Raw genomic sequence first — 23,824 nt, 5'->3', positions numbered from 1 at the left:
GGACACCAGCTTCTGCATTCGTTTGGCAAAAACACAAACGCAAACCAAGGAAAGACAACAAAACCCAGCCCCACCCTCCATCTTCAGGAATAAGAGGATGAAACCCTTAATCACATTCCTGCTTGTATTTATACTAATTGCTCATCTTCCTGAGCTCTGACTTTATGAAATTATGCATGCACACCAAGCAGATGAGTTTCCATAGAAACTCAGGAACTGAACTTTCATTAGATTTTTTTTTTTTTAAATCTTCCAGATAAAAATGCAAATTGGCCTGTCAGTGGGTGACTTTCTGAATTTATATATATTTTTTTTCTTTTGCACTGTAGGCAGAGTCCAGCTGGACCTACATAGCAACAACATACAGGCATTGTTTATAGCAAGCCAGACTCCACGGGGAAATAAGAAATTCAGTAGCAAGGAGAAGCTCTCAAGTGCAAATACCTCAGGGAAACAAAAAACTGAAGTGCTCAGTGCTGCGTCTTTGTCAGGCTTGGGGATTGCGCAGCCTCCAGCTCTCACAAAATGCTTGTGGTTTGCAAGGAGCAGGGTGGGGAGGAGGGGAGAGAGGAAACTCAAAGCAAGAAACTCTCCTGCACGCAGAATTAATGATGTTCAATCCGTCCTTTAAACATCCAGCAGCATATTTCTGCCGGTTCAGTTAAGCCTCACTGGGAAGGCTGACACCATCTGTCGCAGCTCACTCTGGGCGAAGGAGTAGGTCTCAGTGCTGGAGTTTGGGAACGTTGGTGGGGCCTGGGTCGGAGGGTGGATTGGCCACACCCTGCCCGCCTCTTGGGCTGAGGCCTGAAGCCAGGCATCTTTTGCCCACACCACATGGAAATCCAGGCCCGTGGGCAAGAAGGGGCCATGGGGCAGTTCTTGGCCAGAAGAAGCAGGAAGCAGGATGGTGGGCATGCCTGGGAAGGGCCATGGACCTGGGCAGCCTTTGGCATGAATGGTTGCGCATGTAAGCAAGGAGGAGGTGGGAAGTCTTCACCTCCTTTAGCAAATGTTTCCTTCCTGTGTTCTCCCCAAAAATCACGTAACAGTTTTTCACTCATGCGGTATACTGCAACGTCAACAGGAGGCTTTCTCTTGGCTTCAAGGAGCCTGAGATCACCCTTTCTGAGGGTTCACAGATGTTTTTTCAGCTAAACTGGCGTGCTTGAAAGCACTAAATACCGACAAGCAAATGTTCACGTGTGCTGCGCTTACTGGTGGGCTACGCTTCAGCATCTCCCCCAGGTGAACACGGTACCTGGGGTTTGCCTGCAGCCTCCTCCCCGCACTGCAGAACAGCCGCAGGGACCATTCGATGCAAAGCGCTGTCCTGCTCGGGCACAGGCAAAATGAAATGCAGCGGCTTTGTGCTGGGGAGCCGTAGGGAGCAAGCCCCGCTAGCCGCTGGTCCTTGACCAGCAAGGGTGCCGGGGCAGACGAGGGAGCTGTGCCTCACGAGCAGTTTACGATGAGGCGGATTTCACTGCAGCATTGCCGAGAGGCGTGAGATGTCAGCCGGGGAGGGAATTCCCCTCCTCGTTGGAGAGGGATGACAGGCAGCAGCTGCACGGCCTCGTTGGAGCTGCGGCCCCCCGGGAGCATTGAGAGGCTTAGTGTCAGGGTGAGGACAGCGATGGTTCCCCGGCCACCAGAGAGCACAATTGGGTCTGCTCGGTCAGCACAACAGGAAGAGTTTTTAGGAAGAGTGGTTTTGTGGTTGAGGACAAACTTGAGCTGAGATAACTCCTGTCTATTCTTGGCTCAGCAGCAGATTTGCTATGGCCACACTACTTGCCCTTTCTGTGCCTCATTATCCCTGTCAAGCAGGTGACTCAAATTATAATTGCACAAATTCCTTCCAGTCTGTCATTACATGCCTGCGGTCCTCCCCGGGCAGCTACCTCCAGAGGAACCAGCCTCTCCCATTGGGGTACCTCTGTGCCACCTGGGCCTGCTCGCAAGGGGACGGTAAGATTAGGCCCCGTTGCCTCATCATTTTCCAACAGAGCGAGAAACCTGTAGAAAAAACATCCCCACTGCATCTTTAGATGATCAGATTTGATACGGAGTTGATTATTCAGGTCAAGGTTCTGGGCAAGAAAGAGGCAGTGAAACTTTTCACAGTACCACTGATACTTGATTAAATGGGTATTTCTTAATTTTTCTCTCAGGCAAGGTCATGTGTTTCTGTAGTTTATGAGTACTTTATGAGTACTATCGCTGGCTACAGGGCCTTAGTCATGCTGAGGCACCCTGCATCTGACACTTCTGGGAGAACAAATGAAACAAGACAAAGGCAAGATCTTCACTACGCCAAAAGTGTCACCGTTCTTTCATCAGAAATGTACCTGGGTTCTGGTTGCAAGAGATCTCAGGTTTCTTAGGTCTTTTTGTATCAGCTGAAGGCCACAGGACCCATTAAAGGTGAAGCGAATGCTTTTCTTCATATATGTATGGCTGCATCCAGTACGTAGTCCCAGGAAAAGCAATGGGGCCGGGCAGTCATCTCGCTTCCAACTTTTCTGCGGGTGAGTGCAGGCAGAGGCCATGCAGGGCTTGGCAGATGACATGAAAGTGTTGGCGGCTTCTTCCACAGGCCACACCTGGATGAACCCGGTGGGAGGTTCGTCCTGGCGTGTGCACCTCTGGGAGGAAGCAGAAAAATGCCACTAAGTCGTTGTGGCCTGCAAAGCCCACGTGACCATCTGGGCTCGGTGTGGTTGACTGCTGTGTAATTAAAAGAGAGCCTGGCTCATTAGATGCTTTGTGGGTTCAGACGCATCCATGCGAGCCCTATAGGAAAACATGTTCTTCCTACCACTTCTTTCATCCTCCTCCTCCTGTTCCTTCCAGATGGTTACACCCACTTGTGTCTTTTCTTACCCTAAGGACAGCTTTTTAAACAAGGTTCCTCCGTCCTTCTCCTCCCCCACGCTGCGTTAGGATCTGCCCTGGAGCGCAGGAGGACGGAGAGCCCCGTGCTGTTACACACAGCTTGCCCCTGGAAGGCTGGAAGGGGTCCGCATCCCTCTAGCCCCATTTGTTGAGAAGAAGGATCTTTCCAGATGGTCAGGATGTAGGAGCTGAGAGACTTCACCTCAGCTGGGTGTTCCAGGTGTGCAAGAGTTAATTTAGATACTCGGTGTAATTGAACCTGTGTCTATTTTCCTGGGGATTAGAAGCCGGTGTAGCCTCCTCCGGGACAGAGGGATGCTTAAAGGGGCCGTAGCCTTTCCGCTATACAGCACCCATACACGCTCTCCCAGTAACACGCAGCAGGAGCACTTGCAGAGCTGGATCAGTCTCAGCTTAAAAAAAATTACCTTCACAGTTGTTTTTTTAAATCACACATCACAAACAAAACAAGCAGAGCTTAGCAGCTGATTGCTGCTCTTCCTCAGAAATAGGTGGAGATCCCACCCCGTAGGACTCCTGCGCCTGCGCTCGTACGTCTGCCCGGCTTGCTGGGAGCTCGAGGCGCTCCGTTTCATCCTCTGTTTTGCGCCGTTGTTAACCGCTCGTTGCTTGTTTGTTGACAGGGCCTGGTGCTGAGCAGACTTGGGCGGAGGGACCTGGCCCAGAAAGTCCTCAGAGATGCCATCCGGATCCAGACCACCAGTCACAGGGCCTGGAACAGCCTTGGAGAGGTCTTGCAAGCTCAGGGGAAAAATGAAGCAGCCATCGAATGCTTCCTCACCGCTCTGGACCTCGAATCCAGCAGTCCTGTCATCCCGTTCACTGTCATACCCAGGGAGCTCTGAAGCTTTTCCCTGCAGCTAAGCACCTTCATTCCATGGACAGACACCAAAACCAAACAAATAAAGAAAAAGCCCAACAGAAAAGTGCCATTGTAACCTGGAACAGGGCAAGATAATTCCAGGATGGGGCTCAGGTCTACATGCTTAGCTGAGACAAGCCTAACTGTAGACGAATTTGCAACAGGCAGAAATAGAGAATGCCTTTTTCTTCACAGGTGCCTGGCTAACCTCCTGTTCAAGTTAATAGCAAGGCTTATTTCAAAGTGTTGGTTCAAGGTGACTGTCTGTAGAATGTACTCCACATGCTGGAGTACAGCTGTTCTAAGCACTTGCACCTTTCAATTTTCATTAAAGATAAAAACCCCAAGCCCGAAATTAAAACCCAGACCTGCTCTAAACAGGAGTATAAGCACCAACTAACTTGACCAAGTTGTGCTTAAGCATGTGGCTGCCTCCACACAGATCTGACAGGATAGGAATGACCATTAAACCATATAGACGTGCAGTATATGCTGTTTACAAAATTATTTCAACTGTTTTGATAATCCTTTTTCCTGCCTTGTTCTTATATACTGCATATGCTCACTGTATTTAGTGTGGTGCTTGCCTAGACCAATTTAAATTAAAAATACTATTTTTTTTAAAAAGCTGCTATTACATGATGATTCACAAAAGCAGAAAGACCAAAGACCAAATCAGTTCACACTTGAACTAGTATTAAAAACATATATGTATCTCCAATTACATATTTATCGAAAGGGCTTACATGAAATAGCTAATTGTAAACTCTGAGCTTCATTCTTATTAATCGACTATTGCATCACTTCTAGTGAGGAATATAGTGATTACCAGTATATAGTGACTGAACTCTGCGCTCTACTGCATTACCATTTCTGGCACAAAACATTTTCATATCCATCTTTTCATGATACAGAAGATGGCAGCAGTCTTTTAAGGGAAAGTATGCTTAAGGCAGTATGTGTATATATGAATTACTTCTTTCTTAAAACCAAATCTTTGGGTTGTCTGTAGAAATTTCACATTAGAGGTACAGAGCTGAGCCTTCAGCAGAGCAGGATCATTTTGCATATCGTATCAGATGTAAGAGTGATCATCTGAAGAGCTCCTAATCCGTGCAGCCTCCCCACGGCTGGCACGGCCAGGGCGGGGGACGCAGCTGGTGTGCCCGCTGCTAAGCTGCTCCTTAGCTGTGCTTGACCTCCCCGGGGCCTCCGCGGCGAGATAGAGCTGTACCGTGCTGTCACACGGCACACGAGAGCCAGCCTCGTCCCAAGATGAAGACGATGCAGAAATGAGCTGCGGACATTTTTCTACACAAAAGGTCGGGGCTCTGTGCCCGTTTCTGTCCAAAGAAGATTTATGACTATTTCATAAGTAGGTTTGCACTAAAACACACTTTGTACTAGAATTCTGCCCAGTATTGTGATCCGCAACTAGTTCATTCTGGAAATAATAATATCCTCTGGCAATAAATGAGTAGGGGTTATTTCTTAAAGAGCCTGAGGCTCTGGCAGCAGACTTGAAGTCAGCGTTGTTTACAGTTATTTGGAAACCTGCAGGCTAATGGAGCGGCGGGCCCCTCGCGCCGCTGCCAGACCGCACCGTCGCAGGGCTCCTGCCCCCGGGCGGCTTCGGCTCCTGCCTCCCCTCGGAAGGAAGTACACTGCCCTTGGGTTTCTCTCAGCAGCCTGTTGCACTCCCAAACCATTTCCCACCCACCCCCCCCCCCCATTAAATCAGTAGCCCAGCTTATTCCACTGTTCACCGAGGGATCTGGAGTGAAAGCAGCCCAGTCAGAAGGCTGCTCAGCCCATGAGGTCTCTGGCTTTCCAGTGCCACACAGGCACCAAAGCGGGCTTTTTAGGCCAGAGGCAGGTTTCCAAGGAGATGCTGTTACTCGGATGCATTTTGTGTTTGCGATAGCACCAGCAGCAGAGGAAGGAGTAGGTGTTAAAAGTACCAGAATTCCAGAATTAAATGAGTTTCATGGAGACAAAAAGACGCAGCAGAGCGCCATTTTGCTGTGCAGGATGCTATGAAGTTGGCTTGCTCTGCACTGTAGGTGGGAAAGGGGGAAGGGGGAGACATGTTGTTGTTGATAAAATATGTAGATTGTTACCCAGGTGTTTTAAACCCGGTTCCACAGTCGGATGCAATCTGGCAATAGATAGATAGATAGATAGATAGATAGATAGATAGATAGATAGATAGATAGATAGATACTACAGTCCGGTATTTGTTCTGCTCCACAGTTCCCAGGGTAGGAGCGAGCTTCCTGCGTAAGACACAAAAAAAGAGTCAGTCTGGTCCAACATCACCGCTTTCTTGTGCAACGTAGATCTGCAAAGCGCTGCCATAGCAACTTCTGCGTACCGGACAGCTATTGGAGTACAAGCTCTGCGTCCGCCTCTGCGACTGCGGAACCGCTTTAAGAGATCTGTAACGTAGCTGGTCTGTGACCTGGCAGGAGGGTGCCCGTTTCCCAGCAGCAGCTGAGAAGCAAACACTCACAGACCCGTTTACTTCTGCATGCCTAGCTTGTAAACAGCCACCAGCACATCACATTTGTCGCCATCGGGCAAACTTCATCTCGGCGATAATCGGGCTTGCCACAGCAGCCACCCTCCTAGGAGAGGCGCGAACGTGCGTGAGGACTTGGAGTGCATCAGCTAGTCAGATGTCACGAGAGTGTATTTGTCGTGTGCATTAACGAGCGTTACGGGCATTGGAATTGCAGTCCCGAGAGCCTCTGCTCCGGCTGTGGCAAGGAGGACGTACACAAGTGCGTGCCATCAGCATCAATAGGAATTACATGGGTACGGCAGCCTCTACCAGCACAGCACACCGCAGTGCCGACAGCAGTTGCAGACAAAGTACTTGGCGTGCGTACCGGACTCAATCCCGAGATTTGCTGCGTGCTTCCCAGAGGATACGAAGCACCCGTTGGCTGGAGGGGTGTTATATTGGCCTGAAGTGCTCTGGCCGTTATCACAGACTTGCAAGTATTTTGGGGGCAAATCCTTGTAGTTACATTTGTTGTGAGTGCTCACCAAAACAGAAGCCTTCCCAAGCTTACATGCTACCTCTGCTCTTCAGCACGGATTTTGTTCATACTCCCGGGTACAGAAAAGCAAAGACAACTACTTCAGACAAGCCTATGCATTGTAGTATTTATCTAGATAGCAATGTTGATAAATCTAATAGATCTACTTCCCTGAACTCAGTAATACTTCTTTGCATAGCAGGGAGCCTGGCAGGCTTAATGCTCAGAGTTTGAGATGAAGAACATAAGATTTACATCCCATCCCTCATATGATTATTACAGATGATCACAAGTAATGGAAGCTTGGGAAACAACAAGTGAAATACCAATTCTGTGAGTTCTAGCACTGACTTGAGTCCAACAGAGGTTTCTCATTAGTTTAGAAAGAGGAAGAGAAAAAAGGCATCATTGCCTGAAGGATCCAGCTATACCCAGGTTCCTCTCACTCCATCGCAAGGTTATTTCCCTTTTGTGTTGGCAGGGAGCATACAAAAGTAAAATAATTAGCTCCTATTTTTCTGTTGCGCAGTAAGGGAGGAGTATTTGCCGTTGCCTTTGACCAGCAAGAAGGTTTGCATATTGTCACAAAAATGACTTTGCCTCCAAGATAACAGAAGGAGAAGCCCAACAGGCCAGGGAACAACCCCTCCTCCCTGCCTTACCCCGTCCAAACCGTCATTAGCCCCACTGGAGTTGATGGTTTTTATGAGCATTTCCTCCAGCTGAGGATCTGCCCACCGGTGTGCTCATTCTGTGCAGGGAGTAGAAGGGAGCTGCTATGTTCCTGTGCTGCACAAGTACCCCGGTCTGTTTCTATTGGTAACAGTTCATGCTACAGATTATCACAATGCTTCAGAAGTGCTAATTATCTTTTCTTGGTAATGATTAATAAATCCAAATGGAGAACAGTCCTGGAGGGTGTTTACTTTAAAATTCACTGGCTGGGTACCAAAGTAGGCACAGCACCGACTGCTGCAGTTTGAATTAGTTATTTTATCCAAAAAATGTTCCATTTTCGGAGAGTTTTGGTGAAGACAGAGTTTGGCTCGTTTATATTTCATTTTAATGACAGCAGAGTGGGAAACAATCCTTTTTAGTGAAAAGACATCATTGCCATGATCTCTTTTCAGCCAAACCAACAGAGATTTGATAGCTGCAATTCAGCCGAGGAGAGCAAGCGCGCTGCAGCGATAATTGCCTCTGTCGGAATTGTATCACAGGCGTATTTGACAATTCCGCAACGAGCATGTGTAGCTGAGACGACTCTCCCTCCCCCAGCATGTCACCCGTTTGGCTAAGGACACCCGCTGTATGCCCCAAGGGGCAACTGCGGTGCCCATCGGCACCGCCCCGGAGCCTGCTCTCGCCTGCCAGGTGGCTGCTGCCCTCAGCTCCGCATCTTCTTCGGTGGCACTCGTGTGGTGGAACCAACCCTGCCCAAGCCTGGCTCCAGGCGATGGTCTCCCTACTGTTACAGCGTTGCTCAGTGCTGCAGGGTGTCAGCGCCTGGTCAGATGGAGAGTTCTCTTCTTAGAAATGAGAAATGGAAACATCCGTCAGTTCGGTGATGTTGGCAGGAGGCGAGGTAGCCCCGGACCCAGCAGCTGCCGAGATGGTTCCTCCCACTTCGCCTTTAATGAACTGGCTCGAGCTGCAGCAAACCAAGGCAGGTTCCCGAGTAACTGGTGCTAGAGGATCCAGCTCGTTTCCCCACAGAAACACATGCCAGTCTGTAGCTAAAACCACTGATAGCGTCACCCGTGATGATGCAACTGAGAAACTCCCTGACCCGGTGCACAGAGGGGTGCTCAGCTTTGGCACGTATGAGTGTTTCCTACCCGCCACTTGAACACTGGTAACGCGGTTGTTGGAATTGTCTTTCCACGTAACTTCACTTTTTTTGTCCTTGTAAGATGTTTTCACCAGATGAATAAAATTGACCCTGTGGAAAACAAAAAATGCTTCTCGTATTTCCTGCCAGTTTCAGTACTTTTAATATATTCATGCCACAGATATTTCAAGCATTATGAAACGACCATTTGTTATATTAACTGGAACCAAGTGTGCCTAGCAAGTTACCAGTTGCAAAGGGTATTTTGGCCTACACCCTGTAGTTCATGGGAAAAACGAGAGTGAGCATGCAAGCGGCGTGCTTTCAGAGAGGAACACAGCCAGGAAAAAGGAGTAATGGAGCTTCAGATGTTTGGATTTACGGAGATTTAAGCAATCATCATGCTTTTCTTGTGCTTCTTCCAGTAAAAATAAACAAAGGTAGTGTGAGAAACTCTAACATCAAGGTAATATGCAAATACTATGTCAAGTTTAGGGACTCACCTTATTTTGGCCGCAATGCCATTAATCACCTTTTTGCTGCAAACAGTTACTCCTGTGGTTATTTGGAAATAAACTGTCTCCATTCAAGAGCTTCCAAAGCATTCTTTGCATTTACACGTTAATCTTTTGGGCAAGCTTCAAGAGGGCCTTCTTAAAAAGCCAGCCCCTTAGTTTCATACTCAAATGAGATTAAGGACGGGGTTTGTGAAGAGCATTTCTTCATAACTGTGGCTTCTTTGGTTTATGAGTGTATTCAGTATAACTCGAGCAGAACAAGGTTCCTCTGTGGCAATAACAGAATTAAGTCCTTCGGCTGTTAGTGCAAAGTCTTAAAAACTGAAAATTGAAGCAAACAGAATACTAGTTCAGATTTTTTCCAACTCTTCCCACGATAGAGAGTGGAAGCGAAACAGTGGTGTGGGGTTTCTGTGGGGGGCGGCGGGAGGCAGAAGGCTGCCACGGCCCCTTCGAGCAGGAGCCCGACTGGAGGCGTAAAACTGGAGAACTGGAGACTTTCATTGTTCAGCCCCCTCTGAGGGAGACCGCTCGTCTTTGCTTCCATCCTAACGCTGGTACGTTGCCTGTTACCCTCTCTGTGTCACACAGGTGCTTAGTAGTCCCTTTCTGTTTAAATGGGAGGAACATTAGCCTTTTCACCCCTCATTGTTGCTGAGAGGAGCTCCAGATGGTTTGGCTACTCTCCACCTTTAACTCAGAATCGCTTCTTCCCTTGCAGAGAACCAGGTTGTATTTCAGTGGTAATTTTGACGTGATGGTCTTGAAAGGTCATTAAGAATAATAATTTTCAATAATTTTTAATAATTGATTTGTACTTCCGCTTCTGTCTTCCTGCTGCAGAATGGGAAAAACCAACTCAGATGATACATACAGTGTATTCCTGCCTCGTGCAAAGCCCAGATATTTAGCAGCCCCATAAACAGTAAGGGAAGAGGTGAGAAGCGTCACTGCTGCCCAGATACTCACTTCTACGTCAGTCTCTGGCTGTCAGGTTTTTGTGGAGTCACCAAAGCAGCAAAGCTGACTTGTCTTTAACCACATCCCTCAGGAGATACCACATCCCCATCAGACATGCCTGAACCAGTCTTTGGAACAAGGGGGGAAAAAAATACACATAGCTTAATGATCTTTAAAAACTGGTGTTAAAGTCGAACTGGGTATCATTGGCTTATTCTGTCGCCATTTGCAGTTGCTATAGCATTAAACTGAGCTGTGGCTGCCAAGCCAGTTTCCTCTGCTACGTTTTCTCCAGAACAAAGAGCAGCATCTCACAGCCAAAAAGTCTCCACAGGTCCACCAACTGAAGAGCAAGATCCAAAGGTTTTCCACAAGTGCTCCAAGTCAAGCAAGTGTTGAATTTTGAAGGAAAAGCCCTTTACAGGTCGGTCGTTCTCCTGAATCTGCAGAGCTGCCATTTTCAGATCTGTTCCCATTTAGAACGGAAGTAGCCGCTGTGATCATCTGCCTGATGGAGGAAGGGAAGCAGGTAGACAGAACATTTGAATTTTATACAGCAAAAATGGCAAGCATTGTAACATGTCCTAAAAAAAGCAAAAGGGCAATGAAAACTGTAAAATAGGAGACATCTTCCTTACTGAAAAGCTCTCTTGGAGGCAAACCCCAGCTTCACTGGCTTTTCGGACAGGAACACACAAAAAAACCTGGCTGTGAGAGTAAGAGCAAATGTAAAGCAGCCCCTTGCCAGCCTCCTGACTGCAAAGGCCCCTCTGAACCTTAATTCTGCCTCTACCCTGCGCCACAGCCGGAGACCCCAGCCCAGCCTGGGAGGACAGGGCCCGGACCCTTCCCGCGCGTGCTGACAGCGGACGTTAGCCCTGCGCCCCGCGCTCGTTGCCTTTCGGAGGCCAGCACGGTGGTCCTTGAAGCAAAAGGTTCATTACATTATGTGTGACAAGTCAGACGTCTTTTTTTATAGCGCAGTTGCTTACGACATCATAATGAGGTCTGGGAACAGGGATGTTTGTAAATTGATCAGCAGTAAGTATTCCTGTATTTTGTTGTCCCGTGAGAGGAGGCGACACACGCAGCCCGAGTTCGCAGTGCCGGGCACCGTTTCAGGAGTTCAAGGGATGTACGGATTTTCTGGTCAGCGGAGGCTCGGGCCGATGTTGTGCTCAGCGTAAGGGGCATTGTCTGGCAGAGACAATTAGCAAATGAAGCGCTGCCTCACCAGAGGCTTCGCAGCCTTGGAGTCTCTTCTTCTAGGCTGACAACAAACAGAAATTTGAGATGGTATCTCAGGTTTCCAAAACAGGAAGCTGCTAAATCCAGCAAGAGCGCGATTCGTTTCCCAGTTACCACACTGCTGCTCTTTCTACATCTCCTTGGAGGATATGGAAGTGTTTGTCGAAGGGTAGCAAGAGAGGCCTTTCATCCCCATTTTTCACCCGATGGAAAACCAAGTGTGCCAGGAGCTGAGCTGAGCGCGGGGTGCTTTTCTGCGCAGGACTGGTCACATCGCCGCGGCTGGGGTGTTGCTCTTTCCCGCAGTCGCAGGGCAGCTCGGCCTCCCGCCCATGCCCTGGCGCGGCGCGGTCCTCCTCCAGACCCCAGAAGGGGCGCCTGCTCTGCTTTTTTCGGGTTTCCTCGGGGGGGGGGAGGTAAGGCAAGTTTCCACTCGCTCGTTATATTAACGCGTTCTATATGACTTCTTCTTCCTCTACGAACAGCTGAGTAGCCCACATTAGACACGTGTTGCTGCAGCTACAAAGCACAGGAAGGTACAGGTGCCTCTGTACAAGCGGTCCAGGTCTGGCCTTGGAGTGCTGCTGCATCAAGGGGATGACTCACCACAACCAAAGCTTTCATTTATGAACTTACTCTGTTGTCCCATCGTCCCCTCTTGGGTACTTGCAAAGCGCTTTCTGCTCAGACAGCTAACTGAGAAGTAATAAGCTGAAAGAAAAAAATTTGTTTCAAGCTGCATTCCAAAGGAAAACTTCAGCGATTTTCAACTAAATAAAGAGCTTAAAAAACCTTCCAATTAAACAAAATACTGTTCTGACAGGAGCCCTCAAGTACTATCTTCAATAACTCAGATTTATACGACCAGAAGTCTTGAGAGAATTGCCAGAAGAGAGAGCATTTTGAAACAAAAATTCGAGATATTTAGTCCTGAAACAATCTACACAGAACATTTAAATTTTCCTTTTTGTCTTCCAGCCAAGAACTATTCACCAAAGTTAGCTCAAGTTTATATGTGGCTCCAGTTTTCTGGAACTTCACTTTTCAGCAAATGCCGTCCTTGAAAGAGGTTAGAAATGTTTTCCAGTCCCACTTTTTGTTCTCATATGTGGCTAATGCTGGAGCTCCGGGTGTGAAAGCGTTCTCGTGTGCTTCTGCACAACGTTACCAAACATTCCACCCACCGTCCAGCGAGCGCAAGTTGTTTCCTGAAGATTAGTACGAGCTGCTGAGTAAACATCAGCATGCACGGCTCCACGCGCGCGCGCACAAGTCCCCGCTGAAATCAGTGCAGACCAAGCCCGAGTACTTTGGGAAATCCCACCCATGTACACATCTGCAACGCAGGTGGTGGGGATTGACATCTGGGGCTGGCTCAGGCACGCTCTGGGTAAAGATTAGTTCTGAAATATTTTGGGTCTTGCTACCAAAGCAAAAAGTGTGCTTTTACAGGCAGCAGAGCACTCGCCGAGTCCTGCGGTAGCAGCGCCTGCAGAGCTGCCGGGCGCTGCGGTGGAGCTGGGGCTGGAGCTGGGGCTGGAGCTGGAGCTGGCCACAAGCGGTGGGTAGAGCTTCACCCGCAGCCCCTTCTGCGCACGCCTGCTTCCAACTCGCCGCTCTCTCGGTCACCGCCCGCGGCTCAACAGCAGCCTGTTGCAGAGCTTTTCAGCTGTCGGCGATCCCTAGGAATTTTCGCGGGCATGGCTACTTTTGTAAGATTTACTTACGCAGATTTCTGCGTAGGATATGACCTTTCCAAAAAGGACGTGTTCAGGGTCCTGTATTAGTTGGCCGTAGACACCCCTGGGATCTGTAGCTCACAGCATGAAGACTGGGGACTTAGAAGTTTTCTCCTAGATTCTATTAGAGCTTCTTAATTAAAAGTCCTCTTTGGGGACCTGAATTGAATTGGAAACCATGGTGATCACTTAGGTCAATCAGCACAGAGATGATTGCATTTGGGAGAGTGAGGTGGAAGATGAGAATGCGTGCATGTTGAAGAGCTTTAAGGGGGGAAAAAAACCCCAACCAAACACCTGTAAAAACAAGGAGCATGCATATTTTGCAAAGGAATGGTTAGAAGATTCACCTTACAGGGCTCACCATTCACTACTGAGTTAGAGACTAACAGCTGACAGCGTTAAAAAGTGTGTTCAATTCTTACCTCTCTGAATATTCGATCAATGGATTTGACAGTCTGTCTACTTTCTGAAATCTGTGTATGCGCATTTTCACTCATGTTGATAACTACACCAGGAACACCAAAATGCTAACTAGGCAGCTGTGCTCCCCATCATCCCACATGAAAGAAATATGTTGTTACTATGAAAATAGAAACATTCATCCACATACAGTGGGTCCCGTAACTTCATCATGGAAAAACTAAAATATAAAGAGATGCTCAGTATCCAGGAAACACTTTTATTCAATAGTTAAATTCCACTGTTACAGTTAGGAAATACTCATTTGTGATCAGATAATGCTGATAAGATATACAAAGTTATCTTTTAGTTTCAACTTACAAATCATTGTACTCTAGTTCCAGGACAATGAACTTGGTTTCAAAATTGGAGCTGTTTTGGTTTCACTAGAAAGAACAGTTCTAAAATCAATTATTTTTTCTTACAGAAAAGGATGACATATCACTAATCTCCTTTAGTATCATCTTCTTCTCCCTCTCCTCTTATAGGAGAAAAATCTAAATAGGTACAAGGTATGTTGTTCTTGTAAGTCTCCACCAGAAATAAGTAGCCTTGCTTCATTTGTCTTTGCAAATTACAGTGTCTGGATCAGGAGCTTTTGCAGACTAGACATTCAGTTGTTCAGCCCATGTATGAAACACTTGGCATTGCTCTTGAGAAATCTTACAATCCCGGTACGCAGGGTTAACCTGTTATAACCTCCAGCAATAAATAAGAACATTCATTTAATAAAATTATTCACATAATAATAGGAGACCGCAGTCTGTTGATCCATAAGCTATCTAAACCAGCAGTTTCTTACAAGCTGCTTCCTTTTCTAAGGTGGACGTGAAACACCAGAGCACAGAGGTTGCAGGAATTCAGATCTTCCTCTCTCCACCACCTTGATTCTTCCCCCTGCCTCCTTCCAGGTCTTCTGTTTACTGTTTGGGCAGTATCTGCACCACTCTCCATAGCCAACCCTCCTTCCCCTGCCAGCAGCTATTCCATACCGGATTCGCAACATGCAAAGGATGAAGCAGCTGATAATGCTGATGTGCAGACGCAGCAGAAATTGGATTTTTTTTCTCCTTACTCTACAGTTAAGTAATTGCAAGACTCAGATATGCTGCCAGCTACAGCATGCTTGCCTCCGGGACCACCCCCCACCCCGGTGCCAGCCTTTTCAGCCAGTGCCAGGGCTTTGGACCTGCGAGAAGGCTGGAGCATCAGTCAGGTTAATATCGCGTGTCAATTCATTTTGGGATGACATGGCTGGTACAATAGGTTTAATTATTCCAAGCAGCCCTTTGCTGAAGCTTTCCCCTCGAGGCCAAAGTTTTGTTCCTTTTGTATTAATATCACCTGGAACATACCAGTGGAAGTCAATAACCCTTGCTCTCTACTGACTTACTCTGCAGGGTTATAATTGCAGCCTTAGAAGATACAGGCACGATGTAGCATGCGTACAATGACATGTATTTTTCCAGCAAAGGCAGAAACAACTGGTGGAAACCACAGAAGCAGTATCAAACCCCACAAATCCCAAATACAGTGGATTCAAGGAACATCCATCTGCTCTATTACACATCAGAGTCGCTGTCTGCTTTCCTTTCCATCAGTACGTCCCTGAAATAAGGCTACGGACTTAAAACCTACTGAACCAAATTTTTCCATTGCCTTCATTGCGCAGTCCCATACGTCCATGCAATCAGCAGCATGATGGCAAGTGAGTCACCCTGATACACACCTGCAACAGCTTCTCCCCAGCTTCCCGGCTCACAGCTCTCCCAGTAAACAGGACAGGCCGCTGTCTTGCCACAGAACAAGTCGGAAGTCAGGTTACAGAGGTCACTTGGAATTTTCAGTGACTAATCACTAGCTTTTGTTATCGCAAAAATACTATATAAAGCTTCAGAGATGCTTTGCCACTGAAAATATCCACCGGCGCAGGTCTCCACACACGTTTAACTTCCTGCGGCCGCGCGTTTCTGTGGGGGTGACTGTACCGCGCCTGTTATTCCTGGTGCATCCTGTTTTTACTACTTGCAAAATTACTAGAGTTGCCATATTCCTGCTAGCAGTCTTCCTGACAGAAACATGTGCATGTTGAGCATTGTTTTTCTAACCGAAGTAGACCTTTTGCCAAAAAGTTAGTCTGCTGTTTTCCCTCATCTGCATTTGCTGTTGGAGAAATATTTTCCAAAGCAAAAGATTAGCCACTGAGCCCTGCGGGCAAATGCTGATAAAGGCGATTCAGTGAAGCTTTCCGCTTGTAATCAACATTTGCCCACGGAAGTCAAAGCCCTTTATTTTTTTTCTTTCCCTCCTCCAAAGGAGTTTAGCCCTGCATCATTTGGTTCTGGTTTCGAAAGTCTGCACAAGAGACACATCCTCACTCTTGCATACACAGATGCAGGAGAGCAGAACAAGACCTCACTTTTTCCTTGCTACATAATTAGTATATTCAGAGGAAACCTTAATGCCGTACATTAACTTTCACATCTGGAGCATGTTTTCAGATAACAGAGGGGTATTACTTCAAAACAAAGCAAGAGCATTAATAAACACAGTACCAGGAAACCCACAAAGGTTAAGTGATTTTCTACAGAGTAATTCATTCTCCTAATGAGGTTGCTGCAGACAACGCTCTCTGAGAGCAGTTATTGTGTATGTATCTTTAATTTGTGTATTTATGTAATTCATGGTAGTGCAAAATAAATTTCTGTGTAAAGTGTCCTAATAGATGAAGTGAGGCTGTAATATTCTTCCAGAGCTTGTTCATTACAATATACACTGGTACGGAGTCCAGAGGGAGTGGAAGCCATTAAACATTAAGCAAAACAATTGCTGTCATCCTCCAGAGGGACCGGCTTTGTAAATGCTTATGTTAACACTGCGCAAAAGAGTGGAGTATTAGGGTAAAATTAGAATGATAAAGGGAGGCAAGTACCTCGTCCTCAATTTCATGAGATTTGGTTGGATAACGAACAATATTTGGATCTTCGTCCTAGAAGAGAGCTCATCCTCGCCCTGAGAGCTAATTGTCACCGGCAAACGGAAAAGACGAAACAAAAAAAAAACGTTTCCAGTGTTTTCTATCCACAAAGCTGAAACACTCCCCTGTGTGTGTTTTCAATTCAACTAAAATAGACCACTGTGTGCAAACAGCCACTCTATCTGCATCATTCATATTTGATGGACTAGTCAGTACAACAGATACACTTTTATCCATCCCGTAAGTGATGAGAAACTAGAGACTTCAGTGTCTTGTGCTCCTCTCAGTTAACATGAGTGGCAGCAGCTGTTATTCGAGGCTCCTTAACATGTAATATTTGATGTAGAGACAGAAAAATTTGAAATATATTTAGTGGAATTGGGTATAACATAAGGAACTTCCACTATCAAATCATCCCAGGAGAATACGCAGGAAAGCTCTCGCCATGTTTGTTAACAGCGGCGCAGGCATTCCTGTTCTTGGGTTTAGAGGCCGTATGACAATAGTATTCTTACCAGGTTAAAAGGTAACTTGCAGAAAAGGTAGGGCACGATCTCAAGATGCCTTCGTTCACGTTGGCAGCAAAGCACAAAGGTGGTCCAGAACGCCGTCACCAGAGACCATAGAGTACATACTAAGTAGATGAGCTTGGGTTTCAAATTAGGTTTTGCACATACGACTTCACACGCCTGTAAGAAACATGTAAGCAGACTTTTAAATCCGTTGGAAACCAAGAGGTGATACTGCCAGTTCCTTCTGCTTGGAAGAGATGAGAGTAGCTGGTTGACATGGGAACAAAGGTAGCATCCCAGAAACAGCACAGGAAGGAAGGCAATCCTTCCTTCTCTGAGCAGATACCTGAAGGCAGGAACTCCTGGCCTGTCTCAGACGAGGGTATGTTGTTGGTGGTCGTGAAATACCAGAAATGCCATTTAAACATGAAACCAAACTTCTTTCAGTGAGGGTGGTCAAGCACAGGAATGGGTTGCCCGGAAAGGTTGCGGGGCATACACCCCTGGAAATAGACAAAATCAGCAACTTGCTCTGGTTGACCCTGCGTGGAGAAGGGGGTTGGACTAGGTGGTTTCCAGAGGTGCCTTCAAACCTCAACCACGCTGTGATTCTGTGAAAGGGAAGCTTGCAAAAGGCAGAAAATGATGTAGCCAGTGCTCGGCCGCAGGCTTTGGAGGAACCATGTAGATATACCAAAAGAAAAGAGCTGCTTTTCCTTCTTTCCGGTCCCCCCCACCTCAAAACACATCTTCTGTGCTAGCACGTAGGGACGGAGGAGAGGGGAAGACAATCCCACAGCCAGAGCTTCAGAGCTCTCGGACCTGGGAAGAGCAGGTGAGAAGGAAGACCCCTCGCCTGCTTTAGGACATACTCCAGGGAAGCTCGCTAGAGCTCTTGCCAGCTGGCATTTTAGTGATCCACCCTGCAGACGAAGGGGTTAACATCTCCTGAGCTAAAATGCAGTCGCTTCATTTGTGGCCTCACTAGAGAGGGCAGTTGCAGCCCAGTTTTTAAGCCTCTGAAGCAAGAGCCGATGGAAAGAAAACTGCAACTTCTGTCCTCTCCTCTGGGAAGAAGCTGGAGAAAGTCTGTGCGAAGGTCATTTTAATATTAAGCCAAAGGTCCAAGAAGCACCAGACGAACAGTTCTGTTTTTCCAAATAAAGAGTTAGCAACTACACGGATAGAAAACGTTCTCCTCTCATTTTAGCCAGGCTGGTCCTTCCTTATTCCTGCGGGAACACGGTCATTTCTTGGGCATGTTTTTAGATATGCCACTGCGAGCCGGGAAGAGGAGACAGCATGTGCTCGCTCATGGGTTTTCGGCACGGGGGCTCCGCACGCAGCCGAGTCGCAGGGCGCAGGCTGGCCCTGCGGAGCAGGGACGGGGCCCTCGCGAACCCGGGCTCTGAGCTCTTCTGGAGCCAGCACTACCTCCAGCTTCTGACAGCCTCTTTGGTGGGCATTGTAACGGTGCCCACAGCTAAGGTGGGAAGATCACTTCTCTCTGTTACTAAGAATGTAGCCGTGGACACATTACCCTGCGAATCGCTTTAATGTGCCTCACACTGCCACATATACTTCATGACTCTATTTGCACCCTACGTGTCAGTTCAGCCCAAGCCCACTGCCGCTGCCAAGCTCCCGCAGCTACCGGCTTGTCCCTGCCGCGCGCTGGAGAAACTGGGAGGGCAGAAGAGAAGGCGGCCTTCCACCGGGCTTCTGCTGAGACGCAGGGATGGGGGTCTCCTCCCGCCCCCCCCCAGCATTGCTTGGATCCGCTGAAGGCAGGCTGTAAAGCAAAGGAAACAGCTCAGGGGGCACGGGTGGAAACCGGGTGACTTAAAACGGCAGGGCAGGTGGGGAATGCGGAAGCGCGTTCGAGTTCAGATGGAATCGGCCCAAGTCTGCGATGCGAGACGTGAGCAGCACAGAACCGCCACTGGAGGGTTCTCCTTTGCCTGCGAGGTGATGCGCGGCTCATGGGCACACGGCAGCGTGGGTGACCTCACTGCTACCGCCGTGACCTCTAGCTACGAGGGCCACAGGGACGGCATGCACGGAAGCAGAAAGAGGGATAGGAAGCGAAAGGCTCTGGCTGCCTCCCCGCCACCTCCCGGCGCAGAAGTGGTGGGGAGAAGCCAAGGCAGAGGGAGAAGGAGCCGTCCGGTCTCTGTACCTTGTCCCCTCAGGCGGGGAGCGCAGCTGCTCACTTGCTCGACATGCTTATTCCGCTGTGCTGTGCTGCAGCTGGCTGCAGGAGGGGGAACATGCTGCAGGTCTTTACAATTTAGTGCTGTTCCCAGGCTAACGAAGATAAATATTTCTTTTGGGTGCTCTGGACAAAAGCAGGATGTTGCTATACCTCTCTCCTGTGAGCGCCTAAAGCCCTAAAAATTGAGCATTTGGGGATTTGTACATATTCCTTATCTTAAACTATTGCTTAGCAACAGACTTTAACCAAGGACATGTTTGTGAAGCTGCCAGGCATATCCGTATCTGCTCGGTGCAAAGCCATAAACGCACCTTTCCAAATTATCTCTGCTAGGATCACACCTGCAGCAGATGATCAAACTGCGCAGAAGGTTATCAGCTGTATAGGCTCTTAGCGTTTTTGCAATGCTAATGAAGTGATCTCGACCTGGTTGAATCAAAGCCTTTTCGCTGCGGAAAAGGTGTCGTTGCATACCAAGTAGGTTGCAGACAGACGAGCGGCCAGCAGGACTCGGCACGATGCAGCTCTGTGGCCGCTCCTCCCACACAGAGAGGAGCGATGTACGTGTTTACCTAGCAAGCGTTAGGTGTGTTCCCCTGACACGCTGCTACGTGTGCGTGTACTAATGAAGAGCCCTGTTTTGGAAATAAAAACCCCCACACTGTCTTAAACATGACTTTAGGTACCATCTTGGTATCTATCAACCCAGCTACTCTATCAAGCAGTTAATAGGGCAAAGCTTACCACCAGTATTGTACCTCAAACTGGATTGCAGCTGACAGTCCAAGGTTATACTCCTCAGTTACGTTACAGAGGAATTTTTTCCCTTCCAGTCACCAGGCTGTACTTTACCACTATAAGCCACAATGTAAATATAACACGCATCTATACGATAACTGGGCCTGGAAAGACAGGCGAGCACACGAGCCCTTCTCACCTCCCTGTGTCCTTGAGCCCCAGGAGCTGGTGGGTGGCCTGTGGAGAGCTCCCAGGGGCTTTCTGCAGCTACAGGACCCTTTCCTTCGCAGGGTTTTTTTCATGGGATGGGAAGAAGGGGCGAATTTCACTTTGTGTCTGGGATTGGGGGAGAAGAACCACTTTCCTGCCTAGAGCAGGGGCGAGATGCATTGAATAAAGTGGGGGGTAGCAGCTGTGAAACACCCAGTTTTGGTGTGCAGGGGGGCAGGTAAGGAGGCTGCAGCCCCCCCCCAGCTCTAAGAAAACACGGGTGCACGCGTAGCGTGTCCCGGCGTAGCAATACGCACATTGCTGTGCCGCTCGCCACGGCGTGCACACTGTCCGCTGGGCACCGGCATTACAGTGGTGCGTGCACCATGCAAAAAGGGCCGAGTTTGGGAGGCAGAGGCAGGTTGTTAGGCGCAGGGTTCTCCCCCTAATTTCACAACCATTGCTGAATTACATTTTACAATAAGAGCTTACCTCGTCGCTCCGAGGGCTTGGGGAGGCGGGAGGCAGTCCCACACGCTCCTGATCTTCATTACCACGTGCCTGTAACACCATTGTTGATGCAAAGCACGCCAATGCTCCGGCCGCTGCGGTGCAGGGTGCTTCCAAAGACACAATAAAACTCTTAATGCCAGGTCAGAGCTACAGCAGAGGGTGAGAAGCCCTTCAGACTGGAGGAAATACGAAGCATTAAACAGTAACGAGCAGACAGCACGTTAAGGCAGTCCCTGTGGACAGCCTTATTGTAAACGGTATCATCTCAGTGTTGACTTAAAACTGAGCCATATACCAGGCTTGCAGCAGCTTTTAAGGTTTTAATCCAGGTTTTAAACAATTGAGACCCTTCAAAAGCTGTAAACACTTAGAATAGAAGCTGCAGTCAGGTCTGTATCGTCTTAAGACATTCTCACATTAATGGCTGTGCTGGCAAAAGTGAAATCGGTGCTCAGTTCTGGGGTGTGCTGGACACCTACATCTCGCACTGGAGTCAGAATTGTACATCCTCCATCTTTACTTACTTTCTTAACAGTTAAAAGGAGGAGTGGAGGAACAGAGAAAAGAAAAAGAGGAGAAAGAGCAGGAGCCCTTATTAGATCTCACTGATTGTACCCTATAGCCCAGAAAAGCAGATTCAGCCAAGTTTCCAAAACACAGATACTTTCTTGGTACGCTGCTCAGTCTGGGAAGGCCGAGTATGTCCCTGCTGGGGGCAGAGGGGAAGAACGAGAGATGGTCCTGTGCCAGCAGGATCAAGCCACTTTTGCCAGGGCTCTGTGAGCAGAAGGAGCACACGGGATTAAAATCCTTTCTGAAATTCTGATGACAAGAGGAAACACAGCTCTCCCGTTATCCTCCTGCAGATAAATATTTGAAAGCAACTATAAAGAAAACTCAGCCATGCGTCCCCTGCTACCTGCCAGGCAGCCACGTCAGTACAATGGGAGCCATCCTCGGACAAAGAGCAACACAAGGAGGCTGAATGTACCAAGTTCACTCTACTGATTTCTGCTGAGCATCACTATTTTATAGACATACCTGTTTATTTTAAACCCATCAGAGGACGTATTTTCACTACATGGTGGGAATAGCAGTGTCACAGACCATGAGGTTTGTTTTCAGAGGGGAGATGAGGGAACTGCAGAACCACCTCACCTGCTCGAAGAGGAACTCCAGGGTTACACCAGCAGAAACATAATTGGTGGAAAAAAACCCTACAGATCAGGTTGCAGCTTTGAGTTATTCATCAGTCCCTTCCTTCCGTTCAGGGAAGGACAGGACAGTGTAATTGCTTCTCACAGAGGCTCATTAAATCAGGCACCGCGGATCTGTTCACAGTAAAAGAAACCTGAGAGCGAAGGCTAGCCCTTGACCTGACACAAGTCCAGAGCTGCCGTCAGTGGACCATAGCTAAAGCGGTGCTGGCAAGGCACAAGTGCGTTAAGCTACTGACTTCTCTGCACTGGGGCAAGTCAGGTGGTGGGAGGGCTTCAGAATCAGGATCTTACTTCGAACCTTTCCTAGAAAACTAAGTCAAGCTCAAGGACACTTAGCAGGAAGGACAGCAGCTTACTGGGCTGTTGGATGTCCCAGCAGGCAGCAGGCAAGGAGCGTGTGCTTGAGGCTCCTCTCCCCTCTTACTGGCTCTGTAAGCCACACCTGATTAACACCACTGCAAGCAAGGCAAGGATCAGGTTGGCTACAGCATTCAGACTTAATTTCCTTTCCTGGACCAGCATTTCCAAATGCCTCTTGAAAGCTCTCCCTGTTGTTTCTAGTGCTAGAGGAGGAAAAGGTCTCCTGGATGGACCTGTCCTATCAATCAGCAGCATGATTGGTAGATCTGACACGGTGCAGTAAAGCAAGTCAAGAAACCTTTGCACTTCCCAACACTAAGGAGCGGCATATAACTCATCTGCCCAGAAGGGCACCTATGGGTAATCAGGCTTTCCTATAATACACTTCGTCTCAGTCATTTAGGTGGAGCACAAAGCAATCTGTTACTTACAGGGATTGACAAAAAATGTGTTGTCGGCCAACCTGCATGTTACGAGTGCTCACGGCACAGCAGCAGATGGCCACCTAAGCTCTCCCCTTCCTTCAGGTGCAAGTTTCTCCCAACCTCCACAGGAGCAGCGACCTTTAGAATTATTCAAATTTCAAGACAGTCCAAAGTCTGACCTGAGGTCGGATTCCCTCTGAGCTAGGCACTGTAAAGCCACAGGGGCCTTTCCCCCCGTGTTTACAGCCTAAGCAGGTAATGCCTGGGCTTGCTAATGGGAATGCAGTTTGGCCACAGATAAGCACCAGGGCACAGAGCTGAAGTACGAGCTGCATTTCCTTAATACCAGGCAAGACCCCAGCAGCAGGTCTGCTCCCTTGCCCCTTCAGGAAGACCGTGCTGCAAAAATGACAAGCAGGGCGCAGGCAGAACTGGTTGATACATGCTAGACCACGCTGTTTCCAGCACGTAAAATGGCTCCCATATGCTTAAGTGCAGTAAACCACTCTATTTTATCTTGTATTCTTAGCTGGTTACTGATTACCAGAGCCAACAACACCACTACAAATAATACACAGGCTGCAAAGACATTGTTCATCCCCGGGACAGGAACATTTACCAGTCCCACCTGATACTGGGGACAAGTCTGCTCTGGGTTGCCCCAACTCTTCTGAAGTCTTTCTGCAGCAAGAACTACCAGCAGATATTACAGCTTTCTGCTTTGATGCGTCTCAATCAAAGAAGATTTATCATGCCTGGTAAGGGTGGCTCCCTCACCCCTACGTTTCTCCGTCTGTCCTTACTCTCTTTTGAGGCAGGTACACCCATCTGCTCCACCCTCATTCTGCCAGTGTCTTTCCATAAGGAAAAGAAATGACACACAACAACGTTCCTTTTCCTTTGGGGTGTATCGGGGGACCCACCTCCACTCCTGGCTAGGTGGAAAGCACCACACCAGCCAGCCGAGAGGAGCTTCACAGGGAAGAAGACTTAGGAAAGCTGTGAGAGACAAATGAAACGGGGGCAAGGCATTTCTGTGATGCCTTGTTCACAGGGCTTTCCTGGGTGGGG

At 48.2% G+C, this 23,824-nt stretch overlaps 1 protein-coding gene across 4 annotated transcripts in view; it reads left to right on the top strand.

Moving 5' to 3' along the window:
* Nucleotides 1-3,764, top strand: part of TTC7A (tetratricopeptide repeat domain 7A) — a gene marked incomplete at both ends in the record, with an annotated part of 182,100 nt that extends 178,336 nt beyond the window's left edge. For all 4 annotated transcript variants that reach the window (XM_081997950.1, XM_081997951.1, XM_081997949.1 and 1 more), the window contains one exon: nucleotides 3,543-3,764. In XM_081997950.1, the coding sequence (XP_081854076.1) occupies nucleotides 3,543-3,764 (222 nt within the window). The remainder of the gene's footprint in view (nucleotides 1-3,542) is intronic.
* Between the last annotated feature and the right edge of the window lie 20,060 nt (nucleotides 3,765-23,824).

Source organism: Phaethon aethereus (genome assembly GCF_964289735.1).
Source record: "Phaethon aethereus genome assembly, chromosome: 3".
Classification (NCBI taxonomy): Eukaryota; Metazoa; Chordata; class Aves; order Phaethontiformes; family Phaethontidae; genus Phaethon; species Phaethon aethereus.
The sequence above is the reverse complement of the archived record's forward strand: the minus strand, read 5'-3'. Positions and strand labels throughout refer to the sequence as shown.